At 31.0% G+C, this 23,934-nt stretch overlaps 3 protein-coding genes across 4 annotated transcripts; all 3 read right to left on the bottom strand.

Moving 5' to 3' along the window:
* Positions 1 to 453: 453 nt before the first annotated feature.
* Positions 454 to 13,906, bottom strand: LOC103866805 (beta-glucosidase 27). 2 transcript variants are annotated; one of them, XM_033292434.1, is made up of 15 exons: positions 11,001 to 13,906; positions 10,781 to 10,868; positions 10,546 to 10,636; positions 10,348 to 10,417; positions 10,190 to 10,245; positions 10,040 to 10,115; positions 9,854 to 9,931; positions 9,677 to 9,764; positions 9,329 to 9,584; positions 8,974 to 9,089; positions 8,659 to 8,876; positions 8,473 to 8,507; positions 8,297 to 8,399; positions 8,093 to 8,201; positions 454 to 7,980 (listed from the first exon to the last, which is right to left on the bottom strand). In XM_033292434.1, exons 2-15 carry the CDS (start codon positions 10,786 to 10,788, stop codon positions 7,752 to 7,754), a joined length of 1,533 nt encoding a protein of 510 aa, XP_033148325.1. In that variant the 5' UTR covers positions 10,789 to 10,868; positions 11,001 to 13,906; the 3' UTR covers positions 454 to 7,751. The 2 variants fall into 2 exon arrangements, with proteins under 2 accessions (XP_033148325.1, XP_033148324.1); XM_033292433.1 differs by having other exon boundaries at positions 10,781 to 13,906.
* A 238-nt stretch (positions 13,907 to 14,144) lies between these two features.
* Positions 14,145 to 17,314, bottom strand: LOC103866804 (beta-glucosidase 26, peroxisomal). Its single transcript, XM_009144792.3, has 11 exons — positions 17,057 to 17,314; positions 16,886 to 16,976; positions 16,670 to 16,798; positions 16,506 to 16,581; positions 16,252 to 16,417; positions 15,908 to 16,163; positions 15,711 to 15,826; positions 15,402 to 15,619; positions 15,181 to 15,318; positions 14,979 to 15,093; positions 14,145 to 14,647 (listed from the first exon to the last, which is right to left on the bottom strand). The coding sequence occupies exons 1-11, from the start codon at positions 17,062 to 17,064 to the stop codon at positions 14,293 to 14,295; spliced, it is 1,668 nt and encodes a 555-aa protein (XP_009143040.1). The 5' UTR covers positions 17,065 to 17,314; the 3' UTR covers positions 14,145 to 14,292.
* A 968-nt stretch (positions 17,315 to 18,282) lies between these two features.
* On the bottom strand, positions 18,283 to 23,465 carry LOC103866803 (beta-glucosidase 31). Its single transcript, XM_009144791.2, has 13 exons — positions 22,695 to 23,465; positions 22,508 to 22,577; positions 22,288 to 22,343; positions 21,969 to 22,044; positions 21,765 to 21,842; positions 21,571 to 21,658; positions 21,199 to 21,454; positions 20,981 to 21,099; positions 20,685 to 20,902; positions 20,513 to 20,550; positions 20,310 to 20,412; positions 20,097 to 20,205; positions 18,283 to 20,004 (listed from the first exon to the last, which is right to left on the bottom strand). Exons 1-13 carry the CDS (start codon positions 22,842 to 22,844, stop codon positions 19,764 to 19,766), a joined length of 1,602 nt encoding a protein of 533 aa, XP_009143039.1. The 5' UTR covers positions 22,845 to 23,465; the 3' UTR covers positions 18,283 to 19,763.
* Between the last annotated feature and the right edge of the window lie 469 nt (positions 23,466 to 23,934).

The raw sequence follows: 23,934 nt of genomic DNA, 5'->3' as shown, positions 1-23,934 counted from the left end.
ACGAGCCACACTTTGGGACGTTGACCAGGTTAATAATGAGCTAATGTAGATTATTTAATTATTTTCCCATTAAAGAGTATTTTCCATAACAATAATGAAACAGTTAATAATGAGCTAATCAGACTGGTTTAGTGGATGGAGTCATGGAGAGCTATGAAATAATTAATTTTAGTATTTGGTTACTTTTATGTAGTATATAACATTTGTATTTTCTTGTAAAAATATAAACATTTGCATATCAATATATAATATATATACAAGCAAAATAGTTAAAACTTTACAAAAACAAAAATATATTACTTTCGTAGAATATAAAATACGTATAGTTAATAAAGAAACAATGTGTAATTTAGACGGCCTAAGGGTTTTCAGGATGATATAAATATGTATTTAAAAATTGTAAAATTATTCATTCATATAATAATATTCAAACTATAAATGAATATTTGTCTCAACATGTTTTGTTCTTATTAAGTTATTTGTTTTATTATAGTTTGATTCGCGTTTGTTCATTACAGCTATACTTAATATTTCCAAAATGAAGCTAATTTGCTTACCTGCTAGTTTAATATTGGTTGCTAAATTCAGATGCTCAAATAGTTGATTTTGCCTATACCTCTACGTAAACAATATATTTCCTGATTGTTTGATCTGCGACGACATAACTGAAGGACGTTTAGATAATTAAAAAAAAAACTAATTTATCTATCTGTTAATTTACATTAGTCGAGTTTTAAGATATAGGAGTACAAACGTCTCGTGTATCTATACTATTAAAAGGGAAACATTCTTAAAAAATCTACTTATACAAGATTGTTACACCTCTCTACTACTATTTATTAATTTGTTGGTCCTATAATAAATTAATTTAACAATACAATCAATCAAATATACTACATTTTCTCCAAAGGAATATAATCAACCAAATTTACGTAAATAAATTTAGCATATCATTTCAAATTAATATGAAATCTTTGTTAACCCACATTAATTATATCTAACGATTCAAATGTTTTATTTTCAATGTTATATCTTTCCACCTGTGCTTTTAAAATAAAACACAATATATTTTTAACAATTCAATCACATAATACCCTAATACTTGGATGCATGCAAAACAAACGTATCTTCTGTTTCATTTTTAGTTATTTAACTTTATAATTTATCTATAAGATATAATATGTTTCTGCAGAAAATCTAGATTAGAAAGACATGTCTTACATAGAGTTTTCTGGAAAAATAATTGTTTGTTCAGTTGATCCAAATGTGAGTATAACTGATTTTTATAGGTTGTTCCACTAAAAAGGACAAAATATTTTATTTGATACAAGATAGACGAAATATATTGATTAACCAATTTAATTTTCATCAATATAAATTACATTCTTTTAAACCAAAATAATTTATTTTCAATAAAATAAAAAGGGGAAAATATAATATATAATATATTAAAACTATATATACAATTATACATATATGTACATTATTAATATAAACTAGATAATAATATACCAACACAAAAATATAGTTTATCTATAGTAAAACAAAATAGACAAAATTATAATAGATTATTTTTATTGATAATATAAATAAGTAAATAACACTTATTATAAAAAAAACTTCCAAATCTAATATAAAAAAATAGACAACTTTATAATATATTATCAATAAAAATATTGAATTATAACAGTAAAGTTTAGTTTTTTTTTCCACAACCATTTTCTTCATTTTTTTAAAGTTATATTGTAAAACATTATCAATTTTTTTTTTAAAAAGCACAAAACAAATTTATGTAATTTTTAAAAGTATTTCAAAGTTCAATATATTTTTAAAATGTCATCCGATTTATAAGGGTTTTTATGGGGTAATCCGGTTGGATCTCGAGTTAATGACATGTTTTTATGTTTTTACCGGGTTTTATATGGTTATTAAATATTGAATTTTAACTATATTTGAACTGAATTATCTATGTGTCCGAGGATTTACCAGTTCAACCACGGATTCGAGTTGGTTACAAAAACATGACTAAAAACTATTAAAACCTCTACAAATCTATACCATTAAATTAGACCATAATATGTTGTGTAAATTATATGTTCCTACTCAACATATATAACTCTTATAAAATGCACACAAAATATAAAGATGATGTTGTAATATAGAATATACATACAAAATTTTAAAGAAACAAATTGATCAATTATATAATCGTAAACAAAAAACATTCACTTCTTAGATATAATACAACTTTTAACTTAATAACGCATATCAAAATCAATTAAACATTTTTACTAACCGAAAAAAACCCGCGCTTCAAAAGCACGGGTCAAAATCTAGTAAATAATTAAATTTAATAATAGAACCCTTAATTATAGCCTTACAGGATCAACAATTTTGTTTTGGTTTAGTATTAACTACGTTGTGATCAGAGAGAGGTAGACGACTATAAGTCCATGTTTCTTCATCCATATCCGAATGAACTTATTCGAAGTTGATGAAAAAAATTGTGTTCAAGGAATATTACGTTCTTTAATATTCGTTGGAATTCTTGGGAACCTTATAATTGTTGGAGTTTTAGAATGTCATCACGTTGCACAACGGTACAACACCCCCTTTTCCTCAACTTACAACAAAATGCGAATCTTACCGTAAGATTATAAAGCACACTAAATGATTATATTAGTTGTTTAATCACGATTTCCTGTGCTACTGTGTTATCAGATCTGCCCTCATGTTCCCATTCTACCGTTATCGTATTCAGGTTTAAATTGGTAATCTGCAACATTATGGTATTGTATTTGTATTATTTACGTGCAACAAAATATACGAAAACCTAAATTTAAGCAAAAAAAAACGAAAATAACATGCGATAAAATATGCAATTTAGTTGAATAATTAATGCCCATTAGCTCCATACAATCTGCTTAGCTAGTCAATTTTATATGTACGCGGACATGTTATACATACGCGTGCACACATACGTATACCTATGCACCAAAAAATGATACCAATCCAAATTGTCGGTTTTATCATGAAAAATATTGATCGACGCAATCAATCAACTTTTTTTTTGAATAGTTGTGAATTCTTATGATCATAGATGCATTGCATTAAGCAGCCTAAATAAAAGAGGACTTAGTAATAATTGCAATAGCCGAATCGTATATATGGGAATTAAACTTCATTTTACAAGAATTTAGTAAGATTTTTGTATTCCCACAAACAAAAATTCATCTAACTAGGACTCCTATGATCACTAGCGAAGCTAGTACAATGTCGCTGTCTCAACAACATAATAGTATACCGGATACAGAAAATTCCAGAGGTTTTCATCAATTAACTATAGAGAACTGATGACTCGAGACCATAATTATTTAGCAATAAGGACGAAGCTATCTTAATCATACCAATTCTTTCATTTCTATACTCAACAGTCATTTGTAACCATTTTAGTTAGCTTAACAACTCCTATAATCCGCAATTAATACTATAATTCTTGTTCTTGGGTTGGTGACAGTATTAGGTGTAATTTTGTAAATGATTTAAATTTCACAAGCGGCCATTTAGTCATCTAATCGGCATGCATATATAGATTTATTTTTTTGATCAAAATAAAATAAAAATAAATCTATATATGCATGCCGATTAGATTTATTTATATAAATACGTATTTTAGGATAATCAACTACAATAGGGATAAAGTTGTTGATGAAGATGCATGGTAAATCAAGTTTTAGGGTAGAAAAAATAAATCTAAGATTATACAACAGGGATAAAGTTATTGATGAGGATGCGTACATCAACTTATAGTTAGGAATTATTTGTTTGCAAATAATTAATTGGTTTAGTCTCAAACTTTGAATTAAGTGTAGTTAGGATTATTATTATTTTCTCTTGGCCTGATGCGCTGAGGCATTTACGATGGGACATATCGATGACAACCAGGAGTTGAACCACCATTAAGACTTTTTTTGTTCATAAGTTGAACCACCATTAAGACATCATTTCCATGGTTAAACCTCTATTAAGACTTCTGATTTTAATTTATTCTGTCCGAACTATAGACTTTCTTATTATAAGATCCGTCTTCTATTTCAAAGTAATTTGGCCAAGAAAATCATAAAGAAAGGGTGGTGGTTTCATAATGTCCATGTTTGACGACATATTCAATTTTCTAAATTATATTTACTGCCATGGTATAACTGATATACCAATATCATATAAGTGTAGCTCGAAAGATATCGAGGGTTTCACGTAGCAATCTTTTGAATGATCAGTAATGACCTCAAAGACATTTTCTATTAGACCTCTAGGCTAGAACAGCTTCTTCATTTTTCTCAAAAAAAAACAGCTTCATATAGTAGTAAATTAACTCAATTAGATATTAATTGCGCCACTGTTTGATAAAGACTTTGATGTTGATTATTTTATTGAATAATAGAAATTAAATCCATACACACCTTGAGTTTTTCTATGTCTTTGTATTGGTAAATGACTAAGCAAAATATTCATAAAAAATTATTAGATTATTTATTTGTTTTTATTTGAACTGAAAAATCCAGATACTCGTATGGATTATATGTTATATGCACACATATATATATATATATATTGAAAATATATATCTATATAAATTATACAATTATCATATTTTATGTAAGTTTTACAATATTTTATTTATTAAATTTATTTTTAGCTATTACAATTTTAATAGTAAATACTTTTTTTATTTTTAAAATAAATTACTAATCTTTTGTATTTTTATTTTTATTTCTTTTAATTTTTATTTTATTGGTACAAATTAAACAGGATATCTAATATAAAATATCCGAATAAATTCAAATCGAATCAAATAATTGATTGTTTAGACGAAACATGTCAAATCATGAATAGTACATAAATCTGGATATTTGATCCATGCCCATCGTTAATACGTAGACTAAAAATATGTAAAACTTGTTCGTGTGAAATATACATGATGGAGTAACCATGATTTCCCCTTACATTACAATAAAAACACAATGATGATGCAAATAATTTCAAATATTGGTATGTAATTGCTTTGTATTCTTCTTAATTCAATTGCGAATAATAATAGCACTATTGGGTTCAAATATTGCAATCATAGCTGAGAATGGAGGACTTGAGATGTTTCTTTGCGTATGAAAAACTTATACTTACGTGTTTACTTTGTCCAGTGGATTTGTGGGAATGTGCGACGTGGTACATTTAAATTCGCAGAGTTTTTGGAGATAACAAAAACACATGCTTAATTTGGAGTTTCTTGGATGTGACGACTGAAAACAACTAAATTAAAAGTAGATGTAAATGTAAAAGCTACAAAAAGGTGCAAAGGTACTTAGAACTTGAAAAACAAGTAAACACGATCGCTGGGGTAACTAGAAAATGATTACTGCAACGAAATAAACAAATATGATAAGGCTTTCCACTAAACCCAAAATCCAAAGTTTCAATTTGATCGGAAAAAATAATGATATCATTATGACGAGACGTTGATGGTCCAAGTTTCGGTAGACTCTTAATAAAGATGTGCAAACACGATGGGACCATTCTCATGTGAGAAAAACTGAGCATTCTCTTCTCTTATCACCATCGTAGAATCGCTCTCACTTGCTTTGTATATTATAGATAACATTGATGAGAAGATCATGAATTTAGAAAAACACTTAAGTAGTAGTGTCATTTTATTAGTTTATTCTATCATTCTATTAATTTATTCAGGATATAATGTGGACATTATGGTAAGTTGTTCAGTGATCAGATCTATGCGTTACACATTAACACATAATGGTTAAAAATGTTTTATTTTAATGGGAATAATATCGATATAAATTCTGACAAAAAAGAAAAAAAGTATAGATCCATCCTAATGAGATAATTAAGATCAATTCAGTTTAACACACGATTACCTCATGAAGATTAAACAGAAACAAAAACTACAAAATAGTTTAACAGTAGTTACAAAAGAAAACTTTAGGAGTTAAACTCAAATTAAGCAGGACAGCATCAAAGTATTGTGTAAACTACCTATACCAAGAATGATTATATACTACACACTTAAATGTCTATGTGGATAAGAAGATTAGAATCACGTTTTGTATGATACTTGATATAGGGATTGAGTAACAACTGAATAATTGGTGGCCAATACGATCCCCACAAGGTGCCTTGTTAAGTAGGCAAAGGTAATAAGTGTTATAAACCAATTTTATATAGAATGGACCAAACAGATATAAGCTTTGGTCTTTTGGTCTCATTCAGAATAAGCCAATCATATGGAAACCAAAGACATTAACAGACGCCGATTGGCCAAACTTAGTGGCGGCCACTCACATCATCATCATCATCATCGACTGTTGTACTAATTTGTTCTCCCAGTTCTACCCTTGTTCTTGGAAAAGACGATTAAGCCCTTTGACTTGAAGATTTAAAAAGGTCAACGCAGAGATGTGAATTCATTAACAATTTAACAGCATGAAGGAGGAAAAGGTAAAAGAAAAAAAGACAAAGGGTGTCCCAAAATTTGATGGCTCACATGAGAGTCTCGCATATGGGTTCATGGCCCATTTAAAGCCGACGACAATGTCTTATCCATCATAATGATACTAGACTAGGAATCTGGCTCTGTCGATATATTAAGTTATGTTATCATCCTAATTCCTAGGGGCATTAATATGGGTCCCTTTCTGTTGCTAAGTTTTAGGTTTGGCTTTGTTATTATTAACGACCAACAAGAATTAAATCATGTTTACCCTTTTAGCTATTTTATATTTCTAAAGGCAATTTTGGATTAGTGATTTGACGCTGGAAATCGTCACCAAACCATATATTACAAAACAACTTCAGTATAAATATACGTGTTGTATAAGAGATCATTACAGTATATAGAAAGAAACAAATGTCTATGGTTTCTTAGTAACTATTTAAAAAAAAATAGAAGTCCAAAAAACGGAAGAAGATAAGAAGAAAAGTAAGAAAGAAAGAAGGGAACAAGAAGCATGGAGGCTTAGCAGAGAGGGAACAAACACTAGAATTATGGCATGTGACCTTTGTCTTCTCTTTACTTCCCATGTGCTTTCTTTATTGCATTGTATCAGTACCCCCTTTTATCTTGCTACAGAGAGTTTGCAATAATTGCAAACTGATAATCCTGATCTAGATCAGCTGGTTCAAAGCTAATGACCGTTATGAAGAGTCAAAGTATTCATATGTTATTTTTTCCAAGCAATATCTTATTCTGATTCACATATATATTTTATCTGAAATCTAACTATCAGTGCTCTGACATATACTAGTCGTTCTTTAAACTATATTAATATACTAGTCGTTCTTCAAACTATATTAATGACTTCTCTTTATTGCTTCGTATCGTGACTTTAGAATAAGAAAAGCACATCAATGTGAAAATTGTACGTGATGAAATCATGGGATTGACTTGGAAGTGAACATGTATCCTCGTAATGAGCTTCATATGCTTGCGTCAAGGCCAATTTTATTCATTGAGTTGGTGAATATAGATCACGACCTAGAATAGAGTAAGTTTCGTTTGAATCGATACATATTAGGAAACTTTTGAAATCTTATTTCATTCCGAATCTTGAAAACATTTTATTTCAGGCAGGAGAAAACTCTTCACCTTCTATACAAAATTAAAAAGGAAAATTAACATTAACGTAGTAAGCAAACGGCCATATCAGCCTTATTGGTTATTCCATTACACTTGCTTAGCTTTAAAACTCCGACACCTTAACCCTTTTCGCTTGTGATCTTTTCACCATGTCTTCGTCTCTTTTCTTCAAGAACTCCTTGAACCACATCGCCGACATTTTTGGATAACGCTCAAGCCCATTTTCATAGTCCACGTAGAACAATCCATACCGTATTTCATATCCGCAATTCCACTCACAATTATCCAGCAATGACCATGCAAAATATCCACCTACTTGGACTCCGTCCTCACTACAAAAGTATTTCATTATTTTTTTCAATTAAGATCCACATATAAATCTTGCTAGGATTACTAACTTTACTTTGAGTAAGGAAAATAAATTTTGAAAATAACTGAGCTTACTATATGGCCTTGTGAAGGTTGCTAATATGTTTCTTGTGATAATCAGTCCTCTTCATATCCATCAACTCACAGATTTTTGGCTTCTTCTTTTCGTATGCATCACAATGTCCTGCTCAAATAAATTTGTAGTTGTTTTAAATATTAAGAACTGTGAAATATATTGGGGATCAAGTTGAAGCCTATGGATCGAGTTTTATATTTTACCATTTTCAGTGATTATAAATTTAGGGTTTCCATATTTATTCTTGGCATAGTTCAGAACTTTTCGTAATCCTTGTGGATACATCAAGTTCCACTCAACCCCACCCTGAGAAGGCAAAATTAAATAAGTATGTAAAAGAGTACAAGCTATATAAATTTGAAGTTATTTGAGAACTAACCTGTGCACCTATGGCCTTTCCCGCTTTATTTTGTTCTGTTTTAAAATACAAAAAAAAAATTGTTTGTGAGTCATACTCATAATAAACGAACCAAACCCTAAGAAGAAAATTCTCAAGAATTTTTAAATTAAACATAGAAATAATAGTATCGTATATAACTTCACTAATCTTTAATTGACTACATACTTTTCCATTCAACATGTTGATCTGCTCTCCAAAACGGTTTGTCGGGATCTACTTCAGCAACGTTTTTAGCGTAAACAGAGCTATAATAGTTAATACCAATAAAGTCAAAAGATCCTTTTAACTTTCTTGATTGGCTTTCGGTAAAAGACGGTAATCTCTTTCCTACAATTTTCTTCATCACTTCAGGATAATCTCCGTACACCGTTGGATTCATGTGCCTAGACAATTAACAAGAGAAAAAGTATTAGTAATCCACGTAATTCATTAAAAACTTTGATTATAATAATGAGAAAAAGAATTAATACTCGACCGTACCATCCAAACATAAACTCCATAGCTCGCTCGGCTGCTTCATTATCTTCAACACAAGCTAAATCATATGGCTCGTACCACAAAGGACAATGCGCCATACCGATGTTTCCATCTTTACACTGAACACGAAAACGCATTAATGAATTATAATGCTATGTTAACATACAAATAAAGTACTAACTTATCGACACTACATATCATATGTTCACCATATAACGTATTGATTTTTTTTGTCAACAAAACATATTGTTTGGTCCATATCTCCATATAACATACTGATCGTGTGAGTTAATTGTTTGGTCCATCATTTTCGACAGTCAGGAAAAAAAAAAGAGAAAACAAGATTAGTGGTTCATACATTACGGCAACTCCTGAAGGCTTCAACGGCTTCGGCATGAGCCAGAAGAAGATTGTGACTAACGATATAAGCCTCGTGACCGGATTTTCCAGCTATGGCTGCATCGTTCATGTATTTTGAGGCACGTCCTGGAGCTTTTCTTCCTGCATCATAGCCACCTACGCTATAGACCCATGGTTCATTTATTGTTAACCATAGCTTCACTCGGTCTCCAAATTCTTGAAAGCATATGGTAGCAAAATCTCGGAAATCCACTCTGCATAATATAAGCATCCACATACATATCAAATTACATAAAATAACTTTAGCTTAAAGCAATGTTATCGAGATATTTGGAGTTTAGCTCACACAATATTTTCGCTTAGAAATCCGCCATATTCTTCTTCTAGAGCTTGAGGTGTATCCCAATGAAACAAAGTTGCTAGAGGTGTAATTCCTGTTGATGTTTTAAGATGTCATTAAGAACTGGATTAACTGATTTTATGATTTGACTGATTGTATTATAGTGAACCACAATATATCTACCATTGGCTAGTAGTTCGTCAATGAGCTCATTGTAGAATCTAATTCCTTCCTTGTTCACTCCCTTGCTTAGTTTGCCATCTTGTGATTTAGAACATAAAAATAATTTTAGAGATATACATATTCCATGTTTTGCATTAATTATCGGAATTAAATAAAGAGATCAGTAGAAATGTGTTTGTAGCTTACAAGGTAATATCCGGACCCAGGAGATGGAGAATCTGAAAGCATCCATATTTATATCCTTCATTCTTTGAATATCCTCCTGACGCACATATTATTTATTAATTTTAATTAGATGATACTAAGATCTAAACACATCAAAGTAATGATACCCACCTTGTAACGATGATAGAAATCAACGGTCTCGTCCGCGTTAGAGCGGCAATTTCTTTCTGAAAAATAATTCAAATATTATTAGATGAAATATATTTTTTGTGTTACAGATTGTTTAAGATTGACGCAACAATCATCAGTTAAAGGGATGTCGATGATACCTGGATACTTGCGAGCAAAAGCATCCCACATACTTTCTCCTCGGGAACCTTCTTTCACTGCTCCTTCATACTTATATCAAAATAAAAATAAAAACACGGAGATTGAGTCGATTGTTGTGGTCCTGTGGACAGTAGGCGCACCCATTCAACTGTTTCTAAATATTGCATTCGTTTAACGTATAATTGTGTACTACTTACTTGGTAAGCAGATGAAGCAGTTCCAAACAAGAAATCTTGGGGGAAATCAGCTCGTACGAATGATTTCTTTTGGTCACAACTCTTCCTTCCTCTGTTAACAAGTTGTATAAAAACACATTGTTAAAAATTTATTAAAACTGCATGCATGCTCATACGTTACAAAAACAAACACACACACATATATATATAAACAACATTATGATACTACCGATCCTCTCTCGCAAAATTCACTTACTGTTTCATTGCTTACAGCAGTAGAACTCTCTCAAGAGATAATGAGTTTCACTTAATGCCTTTTGATGTGGAGAAGCTAGCTCTTTAAACTGCACACAGACATGTATATGTTATATATAATATGTTGTGACAGCTAATTTACTAAATGTTGGCTTGGTATCTAATGTCCTGTTCAGCTTATGAACATGGATCTAAGAAATGTTGAAGCAAGATATATATACCAAATTCGAAGATTTCTGTCAGTGGGAGAAAATGATGTGATCCGGGCAGCTATTTATAGACCTCGGAGGTAAAGTAATTTTTTTTTGGAAAATGTTTATTATGCAATGTGTTTTGTCTCCAGCGTCAGCGTTTACTATTATTATGTACCGGTTTGTTGACGTTGTTTAAGAATGTTCGTATATACTACCCCCATTCTGTTTTCTAAAAAGATAAATATTTTTTTTAAAGAATTTATTACATAAAGATATATGTTTTATGATTTTATTTAATTGTATTAATCCACCCTAATAAAATGTCAATTAAAATTAATAAGACTTATTTAAATACTATTAATATAAAATTATAGTCTCTGCAATATCTTAATTTTTCTAATATGCATGTCTACTTCATTATGTAAACCCCTGTTAATGAATTATAGTCCTTTCCTTTTTGGGTAGGAGACTTCATTATCTACTTCAAATAATTGTATTAGGGTAATATTATTATCTGAACCAAACTAAAAACTAAAATAATCGAACCAAGACAGAACCATATACCAAATTTCATAAATAACAGAATGATTCGTATATTTCAAAAATCTATAAACCAAAAACCAATCTAGCTAGTCTCCCGTATTCGAGCTGTTTGCAATTGAAACTTTATTATAAGACAAAATCAGTACAATCGTGATTTCATAAATCAATAAATTAAAAAAAATACGAGACTTTTGGTTTTGATGGTAAAAGATTCACGACTGTGAGTTTCACCATTTAGATTTGAATTCTGACTACTGTGGTATTTACATACGGTTCTGCAGTCTCCCGAGACCGAATACAACCTATATTTTTAGTGTGACTCTGGTCACCGTGTGGTTCGTGATTGTTTCGATCTCTAGTCTCATTCATCTCGGTGAAAGTTAAAGCACTCTAATTATCAAAAAAAAAAATTATTTGTTTTAAATTGAATCAATATAAATATAACAAAATTTGATAAAATAATAATTTATAGAATTCTATATAATTATATAAACCTAAATCAATAATTAATATATATATATATATAAAGTTTACATAAATATCAATAATCCTATAGTCTCCAATTGTCGTTGACGCTGGCGTGATTAATGGAACAAACACATATATTAGTCGGGAACTTGTAAAGCTTTGGTCCGTCTTGCTCTCTAGACTTTTTTTCATGGGGTAGATTATAAACCAGTTAATGCCTGTTAATAACTTAGATTACAAAGTTTAGATAACAAAAGCAACTCTAGGTGAAAATCAAACTAGATTAAAGTCTTGATAGAATGGCGTCGTAGATTATTTAACGCCGTCTTACTTGATTTAATAAAATTAATTTTTTTCTTTTATTTTATGTTATTTTATCTTATCTTCATATCTGCTAGAAAGGCTAGATCAACTGCATGACCACCAGCTGTGAAGATGAATGTTTATTTATTCTTAGCAAAAAACAAAATAAAAATGAAATGCTTATTTACGAATTAATAAAAACATGTATATCCAAGTATCGCGCTTTTCGAGTTTGAATGTGAATATTCTCGGAGCCTATTTTAATTTTTTTTTTTTTTTTTGCGCCTGTTTAACTTGAATATAGGGGGAACATGTTACATGCATAGATGTCTATCAGTCAAAATACAACTGCACAGATATCGGATAACGTTTCCAAAAAATATATCTTTAAAAGGAATCGGATGTATCGAACGTTTTTTGTACGTTGCCAATTTCCACCCATCGATTTGGACTGCCTACCAGTAGAAGCATGAAACGTGGAACGTGAATGTTGAATATATAAATATACATTTTTTTATTTCTTTATTACTTAGCTTGACTCAAAGAAAAGTACTAGTGTAGTACTCTTGATTTGGTTTGTCCCCGTAGAGTAGTCTTAAATTATTCGTGGAAACTTTGCTTTCATCGCCCTCCCTCTCTCTCATACAGAAGTAAAATTTCATTCGACTCCATAAAGAACTCAACATTAGTAAAACCCACTTGCCTATAATAATTGACTATGTTTTGATTTGAAGTTTCACTAGCAGCAATAAGACTTACTGTCTGTAACTGAGTTTGATAAGAACTAAAAGTGCCAAAAAAAGGATGGCAAAGAATTAGGAATCAGACTTTTCATCACATCATGCTGCTTAATTAACTATCTTAGTTCTCTAAGATAGTATTATATAATTAAGTTGGGCCTTTGACTACAAATATTCAGGCCTCATCTCAATATGGGCTGTAACTCTTTTTAATACAGACTTCAAATTTGGGTTTTTATATTGATGTGCTTACGAATCCTACGTATAAATAATTTTACTCCTAAATTCCAACTATGGTTATAATTTATACGATAAAATTTAAAAAACTTTTCAATAAATAAAGTTTATATAACAAGTAATATTACTGAAAAATGAGCTATTTTTCTCCATCTCCCTGCAGATCAAAAAATGGGAAAGGTGTCATTTCCAATCTTAGAGATAATATAGCCCATGATTGTAGTTACTACCAATGTGTGAGTTTTAAGAATAACTTAATGGTTTAAGTCCATATTGACAGCGCTAATAAGAGACTCTCAATTGGAGACATTTCAACCAAAATATAACGTAACAGATTTATTTGGATAAAAATTATATTTCCCACTAAAACTATCATATAGCACTAGATGTCCACCAAACTATGATCTCATTCTAAAATTTTCCAAACTAAAAGGTACAGACTTATTTCTTCCCGAATAGATAATTCAGAACTTATTTAACCATAAACCATGGTTTGAACCAGTTTATTATTAACCAAATAATTTAACCAAATTTATTTGAGTTTCAAAACACTGGATTGTTCCTATAAGTTATAAATTTATTGGGTTTCAAAGTGCGGGATTGTTCCTATAAGTTACAAAATTAATATAAGTTACAAATTTATTGGGTTTGATTTTTTTTTTTTGGTTTAGCTGGATGAAATTATTTGGTTAATAATAAACCAGTGGAAACCATGGTTTATGGGTAATTAAGTTTCGAACAATTAATTCAGGGAGAAATAGATCTATACTTTTTAGTTCGGGGAGATTTTGTAAGAGATCATAGTTCGGTGGACATCTGATACATATGATATATAATATATCTCGTAGGAGAAATAGGACGTTTGATTTATTTTGAAAATGCTAAAATAAGTAAAATTCTCTTATAGATCAAACAAGTTTACAATAACACTGAACAAGCATAAGGAATGTTTACAAATCATAAAATATTCTTCATCTTCAACAATTTGCAACAGCTTTATAGGTTTTACTTTTTAAGAACAATCTGTTTCAGTTATTGGATCCCTTGAAGAACAGAGAAGTGCCAACAGTTGCAGTGACAACAAACAAGCTCCCCAAAACCGCAGGTAGCGCACCACTATCTTGAACAGAATGCAATAACTGTTTTCCATAGCTCTCCTTTTTCTCTTCCTTCTTAGACTCCGCAGAAGAAGAAGACGACTCATCTTCTTGATCAAACTTCAAGAATTCTTTCAACCACAAAGCAGACATTTTCGGGTATCTTCTAAGTCCATCTTTGTAATCAATGTAATACAAACCGTATCTCACACCATATCCACTGTTCCACTCAAAGTTATCCAGCAATGACCATACGTAATAGCCTTCCACTCTAACTCCATCTTCACTGTTAATATTAATGAAAACAAACACATAAGTGACTAAACACCCTTAACCTATAGTGCCGTTTCAAATAATTTATAGTCATTGTTCAAAAACTTATAAGGGTATAAATATAAAGTTTTAAAATTTTGATAGTTGAGACTATACATATTTTGTTTTTCTTTAATAATTATATGTTTTAACTTTAGAATTATAAATAAATTTTTAAGGTTTTATACTTATTTAAAATTATAAGAATTTCTTTTTTAGTATTGGATCTTTATTCGACCGTTCTACTTACACGTACACATGCTAAAAACGGTCATGTCTATGCTCTAAACATATGTGTTACTTACTGAATAGCTTGATGAATGGCGTGGATGTGTCCTTCTATGTACTCCAATCTCTCTGTATCGATTGAAGGATTGTACATAAACAGACTCTGACTCTGATCAGCTACTTCACCATACCCTGAGAGTATCATAGACAATGTTACATTAAAGATCTATACAGAAACAGCGAAGACATGCAAAATACTCATCCAAAAGATGTTAATACCATTCTCCGTTATGAGAATCCGAGGATTGTCATAGTTTTTCTTCATATACTTCAAAACGTTTCTGAGTCCTGTTGGATATGTGAAACTCCACTCTGATCCTCCTTGTTTCGCTATTTGTTTACCATCAATGTTTGTTTCTGCACCATGTGTTAGTAAGGAGACATAAGTTAGTCACAAAGCTTCCATCATCATCATCATTTATTATCATCAAGAGACATACTCATCCAATCTACGCCTTGATCAGTTCTCCAAGTGGGTTGCGTAGGATCCACGTGTTTGATACTCTTCACGAAAAGCGAGCTGTAATAGTTTATACCAACGTAATCACAAGAGCCTATCAGCTTCTTGGATTGTTCTGGTGTGAAACTTGGTAACCTATCTCCTACAGATTTCTTCATCGTGTCTGGATAGTCTCCATACGCTGTTGGATGATGATGCCTGTATGAAACACCACGACAAAGAAGAAAACAAATCAAGAACGGTCTCACACCAAAAAGACTTAACTCATTTATCATTTTGAATCACTTACCAACCAATCATGAAGTCCATAGCTCGGTTACATCCTTCTACATCATCTGGATCACTTGGATCATAAGGCTCATACCAAAGTGGATTATGCGCAATGCCTATTTGTCCATTTTTGATCTGCATAGTATTTAAATCAGATCACTACAACAACAAACAACAGTGGATTCCTTGTGTTCTATTTATAGAAAGTCTACTTACATGGTCACATTTTCTAAACACTTGCACTGCTTCTGCGTGTGCTAGAAGCATGTTATGGCTCACAATGTAAGCCTCGTATCCCGACATACCAGCAACACTAGCTCCATTAACATACTTGGAGCATCGTCCTGGAGCTTTTCTCCCTGTGTCGTAACCCGCAACACTGTACACCCATGGTTCATTCAGTGTGCACCATAGACTCACTCGATCCCCAAACCTCTCGAAGCAGAGACTCGCATAGTCTCTAAAGTCATCTCTGTGGTTGCAGATAACCCAGCATTAATCTCTAGAACAGATACATTCACCATATATTAAAAATTTCAAATAAAGTCGATTTTGCTTACATAATCTGCTCGCTTAGAAAACCACCATATTCATCTTCAAGATCCTGAGGAGTGTCCCAATGAAAGATGGTAACAAGAGGAGTGATTTCATTGGCTAGGAGTTCATCTATAACATCATTGTAAAACTTAATCCCTTCTTCACTAACTCCTCTCTCTCTCTTGCCATCTGTTTTGATTTTCACAAAGTCAACCATGGATATTTATTGATATAAATGTCCACAATAATTAAGTTTCAGAAATATTAATATACTTACAAGGTATCACTCTTGGCCAAGCAATGGAGAGCCTAAAAGAATCCATGTTTATATCTTTCATTCTCTTTATATCTTCCTGTACAAGAAATTAATCATAGATCTTCAATATTGTAACTAACTACCTTGAGGAGCAAGAAACCGAAAAGGTTAAAGATAGAAAGTACCTTGTAACGATGGAAGAAATCGACGGCAACGTTTCCATGACTATGGTCACTGATTCTGTGAGGAAATCTGTTGGAGAAATGATCCCACATGCTTTGACCTCTCTCACCTTCAGTGACTGCTCCTTCATACTATATAATTAAAACAGAAAACTGAAGTAAATATCATTTGATCTTGTAATATTTTTTTTTCTTTTCAGTTTCTTGATTTTTTGTTACCTGGTAAGAAGAAGAAGCAGTTCCAAAGAGAAAGCCTTTTGGAAAGCTAGCTCTACCTTTTGACATCGATGTAGGATATGTTCTTTGAAGACTGCATATAAATTTCAAGATTCATTAAATATGAATCTTGGAATGATTGAGATAATAGAAAGAAAGAAACAGAGCACTTACTGTGTCATCTTTGGTGGGTTTCGTCTTGTATGAAACTTTAGATTTATTTTCTCTAAAATTTGTTCTTGGAGAAGAAAGATACAATAATGATGATAAGAGGTAGATCTTGAAATAATCTTCTCTGGCTTATAGATCTTGAGAAGCGCCTTCAAAGTGATATGATATATAAATGCGTGATTGAGATATATAGAATTGAGAAGTCAAAGTGGGGTTATAAGTATTTTTTTATGCAGCATTATTGTTAAAAAAGAAACGAATTGATTGAGAGTCCTATTGCAGACCGTTCCTCGTTTGCCTAATACAAAAATATCAATAAGGTCAGTCAACTTCAATTTTTCAGAATACTTGCAAAATTTTAATATATTTCTTCACGATTTTTTTTTTAAAAACTTGTCTTTTGGCGATATAGTTGATTAAGGACCGCATTATTTTATAATATGGTCTACTCCCGTTGTAATAATTCGTCCACACCCCCCATTTTTAAATTGAAAATGCAGTTCTTCAATGTTATAGATGCCGCGTAAAACCCACCAGTTTTCAGTTTAGGTTCTGATTAGCATGGTTTAGGTTAGCGATGTTCAGTCCGCAGTAACAAATTTAACAGCACATGTTAGTGTTACGATAAAAAGGCAGAAGATAAGTTCAATTGGACCCACGCAACTACACCTAATCCTTGATAGAATGGATTCTTAACTTAAATTTCCACTTAAGTTACGAAAAAAAGCAAATGCTTTAAAACCATGCATAATTTAAATTGTTTCTTTCTTCTTTTTTTTTGGTAAACAATTGTTTCTTTCTTTATTTCACTTACCTACCTTTTCCTGTTTTCTATTGTAACAGCATTCAATCTCTTACCAACCTTTTCGTTTTTGCTTGCGCCTAATGATATTCTTATCATTGAAAACAGTGAAGAAGATATCATAGAGTCCTCCTCGTTCTACACGTCTATTGCTTACAACATATTTCAGCTTATGTCCACTCCATAATCCATATACTGAATGATCATGTATGTTCTACTAGTTGATGCTCTCACTCAGTTTTTATATTATATAGTAAGCTCAAAATGCTCTCTCATTTAGAGAACAAACACGGAGAGGAAATCGTTGGGACAAGGGCCGAGAGGAGCATCGTCGTTGACTTTGAATCGTTCACGAGAGACTGAGAAAAGAGGGCATATTGGTAATTTCGAAGAGGTTCGTGAACAGTCAACGGTGTATGTAAGTATGTTATTGGTCTTGGACTTTGTCTTGGATCTGTATTAGCGAGATCCACTTGTAACTTGACAATTTTGAAGCAGTCTTGATGGTGACGTGGTTCTAAACCGGTCAAACTCGTCGGCGATTTTTAAGAAAAAGACAATTACAAAACAGGTCAATAATTGTGGGACGTGATCAGTTTCATCTCTCGTGTATTGTTGTTGTAAAAAGACAATTACAAAACAGGTCAATAATTGTGGGACGTGATCAGTTTCATGATTTCATCCCTCGTGTATTGTTGTTGTATTCATAATGGCTGATCAAATGGTACATAGAAGTGGGTGACTCCAACTCTAAATAAATTTATCTCCAGGTCGTCGACAACCGAAGACTAAAAAATCAAATATATAACTCGGTTAGATCAATGTACCAGTGACGAATCTAATATATAAATTGTAAAAATTGTATCTCCTACTCAAGCCAGTAAATTTTCTTAGATTGGATTATACACTAGAAATCTTTTCTTGATTCTTCAAGTAACATTTGTACAAAAGAGTCTACATCAAAGGACCTATTAGTTCTGCGAGTTTCTTTATCAAAAATGTGATTGGCAATCTTGAAATTATATAATAGATTCATATATGCAACAAAATTATGATCCTCTATAGTAGTGTTTTTGAATATTTAAGAAAATCTAGGAAATTACTGGTCATATAGAGAACTGGTTGCACGATTGGGCCATGCCTAAAATATGTTCAAGACATAAAAATGGGAGGCCCTGGAAGGAATTAAAAAACCCACATTTGATTGAAGCTCATACTTGAAATAACATTTAATAAAGCCCATTATTATTATTTTTAAGTCCTAAACCAATAATTAATTTTTTTACTATTATTATTTTATGGGTGAATCCGTGTAGATGACTCGTGCGCTATTTCCATTTTATAAAAATTTAGGTTCCATTTATTTTATTTGACTTTATTTTTTCACATGTTCTATTTCTTTTTTAAATATATATTTTTTGCTTAACTTTTTTTTTGTTTAAAATCTAGTAGTATGGAACATAATTTTATTTACATCAGTTGTGCGACTTAACCAAGACAAGGAATTATACTTGTTTGTCTTAATTTTCCGTTCGATTACTCTTATTCTCTTAACTAATCTAAATAACTTATTTGCAAAAAATTGTTTTATCCACAAAAAGAATGATTCTTATTAGATTATATAGCCAATTTAGTTCATTAGATAAAAGTAAAACTACATAAAAAATTAAACTATCAAAATTGAAAAGACAAATTTTGGAAGTTAAAAAACACGGTAGTATATTCTTATACAGACATCCAATATTTACTGTGTCTGGAGCAGTACTGCAACAAAAATTACAAATTAACTTTTTAAAAGAATGATTGTGTACGTTGCAAACATGTATATCTAATTTCTATATATAATTTCCTATAGAACAAGGACTCTAGTTGTTTGTTTCTCATGCTTTGATTCATTCTTCAAAGAAGTTAGACCATCTGCAAAGCAGACCACCATTTCTTGATGCTCTTGAACAGATCCGACGGTGTTGCTTGCTCCTTTCTCTCCACGAACTTTTTGAACCACTTGGCTGAATCTTTAGCATATCGTTTTAGATCATCTGCATAATCAACGTAGTATAGACCAAATCTCATCGTGTATCCATGTTCCCATTCGAAGTTATCCAACAACGACCATGCGGAATAGCCTCTAACGTCGCACCCATCCTCACTGCAATACATTATTAATATTAGCTAACTATCAATTAAGATTAGTTGTCACTATACTTATTCAATTTTTGATAGATACTGAAGTTTTCTTACGTGATGGCTTTATGTAGTTCTTGAAGATGTTTCTCGTGGTACTCTATTCTCTTTGTGTCTTTTAATAGTTGTTCACGTGGGACTGTCCCAACATCGTAGTCATCATATCCTGCATTTTATTAACTTGATTATTAAGCTGAACTAATAAAATAAAGAAATTCACAATTAGATGACAATTAGTAAGATAACTGAGAGTAATTTTTAAAATATTACCATTTTCAGTTATGTAGATAGTTGGGTTGTTGTATTTATTTTTAATATGATTTAGAAGCTTTCGTAGGCCCTCAGGATATACATAGATAAATTTGAGTTCATCCTGAAATTGAAAAATCAAAAAATAAATCTAAATTAAGTTGTGTTCATGGAAATTGTACATATAGGCCAAGAATATTTTCGAGGGATGTTGTAGTTCATACCGATTCTGAGGAAATGTAGTCGCCGTCACGATTTGTCACTAATAGAAAAAGGAGAAAAATATTATCAGTTTTAGTAAAAGTTTAGGCTAATTACTATATATTATACATTACCAATTAGAAAACTGCTTAGCCGGTTTTTCTTTTATTATTTTTGAATATTCGAGGTGCTCACCTTTGTACTCCACATGTTGATCTGTGGTGAAACGAAGTCGTGAAGGGTCGCTCTGAAGCTGGCGTGTGACATATCGAGCACTGTAGTAATTTATTCCAATAAAATCAAACGAGTTTCTTATCATTTCAGTCTGTTTTCTGGTGAACGAAGGCAATCTTTTTCCAGCGTTTCTTTTAATTGCTTTTGGATAGTCTCCAAAGATTAGAGGATCGAGATGCCTACACAAATCACAAAGAAAAACAAAGAATGGGAATTAATAAAAGTTATTAATAAAAATTGTAAATGAGATAACTTACCAACCAAGGTAGTAGTCAAGAGCTCGTTCAACTGCTTCTTTATCAGCATGGGAATTAACATCATAAGGTTCGACCCAAAATGGTGATAACACTATGCCTATTTTACCATCTTGGGAGATCTGTTTTGCAAAAACAAATTGATTAGTACCACAAAAGGATTTCAAAATTTAACTATACACATATTTCCACCCATTAACATAGTCAGATAATATATATACCTTGTCACAATTTCTAAACTCTTCAACAGCTGCAGCATGAGCTAGAAGAAGATGATGAGAGACTACATAAGGTTCGGTGCTCGAATCACCAGCTACACATAAGCTGTTTACCCATTTTGAGCATCGTCCCATTGCTTTATTGCCTTTGTCATAACCCGCAACACTATAAATATAAGGCTCGTTGAACGTTATCCACATATCGACCTTGTCACCGAATTCTTGAAAGCAGACTCTTGCAAAGTTCCGGAAATCATCACTGTTTTCGAAAACATCAACAAATTTATTTTAAAACATTATAACCTTACGTTGGCAAGTAATGGTAGAATATTTTTTTTTTTTTTTATTGGTAGAATATTTTTCTTTTTTACTTACATGATTCGAGGGCTTAAAAATCCACCGTACTCATCGTCCAGAGCTTGAGGGATATCCCAATGATAGATAGTTACAAAAGGTTTTATTCCTGTGTATATGTTTGAATATATATAATGATTAATGATCAAAAATCATTGAAAATTTTGAACATAAACATTTGACAGAAATCACTGGTTTGAGCATATGATTCTCACCGTTTTTTAGGATTTCATCAATGAGATTTTTGTAGAATTGAATTCCTTCGTTATTTACCCCATCGCTTAGTTTTCCACCTGAACATTCAAAATTTGAAAGATCAACAAATGGTTAAGTATATACAAATATGCATCCATATAAGATAGAAATATGAAGTTATTATTTGTCAATATATAAATTTCGAAATTTAAAGTAGTACTCACTTGGTAAAATTCTTGACCAAGAGATGGAAAATCTAAAAGTATCCATATTCATTTCCTTGATCAACTTGATGTCATCCTGCTCGTTTATTACGGGAATTTAAGGTAAATATTAGCTAAACGCACAAAAGAAGACAAAGTTTGGATTAATTTTTAGGGATGTCCGATATACTTTTTTTTTTGAAAAGTCACACCTACTCTTTTCAAGAATTTGTTTTCGTAAAAAACGTTCCAAATGATTTTGTTGCGGGCAAGTATATTAAAATAAAATAAAAAGTACATTAAAATAAACTCACTAAAAAAAAGAAAAGTAAAACCATACCTTATATCGATGATAAAAATCAACGGCTATATCTCCATTGTCCATATTCGTCCTTTCTGCAAGTTTAATTTACCGTGTCACGTACTATTTATAAAAGCAAAAATATTTCACAGTTTATCACCATGTTCGAAGATAGATTTGTAACTAAAACTCCCAGGAGACAGTAAAATGTTTTATTGATTGATATTTTGGAGAAAAGGTAAGGAGATTAAATGTAGACCTGGATATGCATGTGTGAAGTTGTCCCAAATGCTTTGCGTCCTCCCTCCTTCTGCGACTGCACCTTCATACTGCATCAATGAACGTTTGGTATAATTAAAATATTAGTTTCTCTAGCTAGTTTGTAAAATTGTTAGGCAGTAGATATAATGTCATAAAATTGTTAAAGAATGTAAAAACCACCTAACCTGATAAGCTGAAGAACCAACACCAAAACTGAAATTAGGAGGAAAACTATAACGATCAAGTTGCTTGGTCGAAAATCCAAGGGATCTTCCCTTTGAAATAGCGCATGACATTAGAAAGAGTGCGACTACAAGTGCAACCTTAATTGCCATTTTTCTAAGCCAAGTTAAGAAAACTAATATGATGAATACGCAGAAAGTATTTAGGGCTTATCGTATTCTGAGAATTGAAAAGATCCGTAGCTAGAATAGCTTATATATAGAGAGAGGGGAAGCTAGGGCTTTAACGTAAAGAGTGGGGATTATTAGACTATGGAACTGATAATCTTTACCGAGTGAACCAGTTGGCTTTCATTGACTTATTATTATTTTATTTGATAAAAACTTAATATTTTTAATTAATACTCCATGTGATATAAACTTTTTATATATCACTGGAGATCCTGAACGACAAACCCCAGCGTTAATGTGACTCATTTTTTAATATTTACATGTGATTTATTTTCGGAGTTTGTTGAGCACTATATAAGAGTTAGGTGGAAAGTACACAATGCGCCAATTGTCATGAATGAAAGTTAAATATAATTAATTTTTTTTTAATGAAACCCAAGATTATCGTCACATGTTTTTTAAACAAGCTTATCATCAGATATTAGTCTTCTCGAGTCTATTTTAGCATAGTCATTGATGATGGTCATCTTATATATTAAAATAGAAGTCACAACCTTGATTCATGTGTGATTTTTAAAAAAATGGACCTAATGGACATACTCATAGAAATTCATACTATATTTTAATTCAGACTAATAATAAATATAATTTTTAAAATATTTTAATCATAGTATCTTTTGATATCTTTTCATTTTAAATATAAATATATTTATTTTAAAATTCAAACAAATCTGTTTAAAAAGATTTTTACAAGATCTTCATTTTTGAAATTATATTTAAATATTTTCAATAATTTCGAAATTAGTTTAAAATATTATTATACATTAATATATTCAGTTATATAAAAAGAAAAATAAAAAATCTATAATATTTTAGTTATGATATAATCATAATCAATCATATTAAATTAAAATTATTTTATTGAGCTAAATATAATAAAATTATATTAAATTTATATATTTTATTTTTGAAATTATAAAATATGTATGTTCAAAAATAAAATCTAATATGTTGGTAAGATGGGTTAACATTATCAAACTATATAATACATGTATAAAAATTAACATGTATT

The sequence above is a fragment of the Brassica rapa genome, chromosome A05 (genome assembly GCF_000309985.2).
Source record: "Brassica rapa cultivar Chiifu-401-42 chromosome A05, CAAS_Brap_v3.01, whole genome shotgun sequence".
Lineage (NCBI taxonomy): Eukaryota > Viridiplantae > Streptophyta > Magnoliopsida > Brassicales > Brassicaceae > Brassica > Brassica rapa.
The sequence above is the reverse complement of the archived record's forward strand: the minus strand, read 5'-3'. Positions and strand labels throughout refer to the sequence as shown.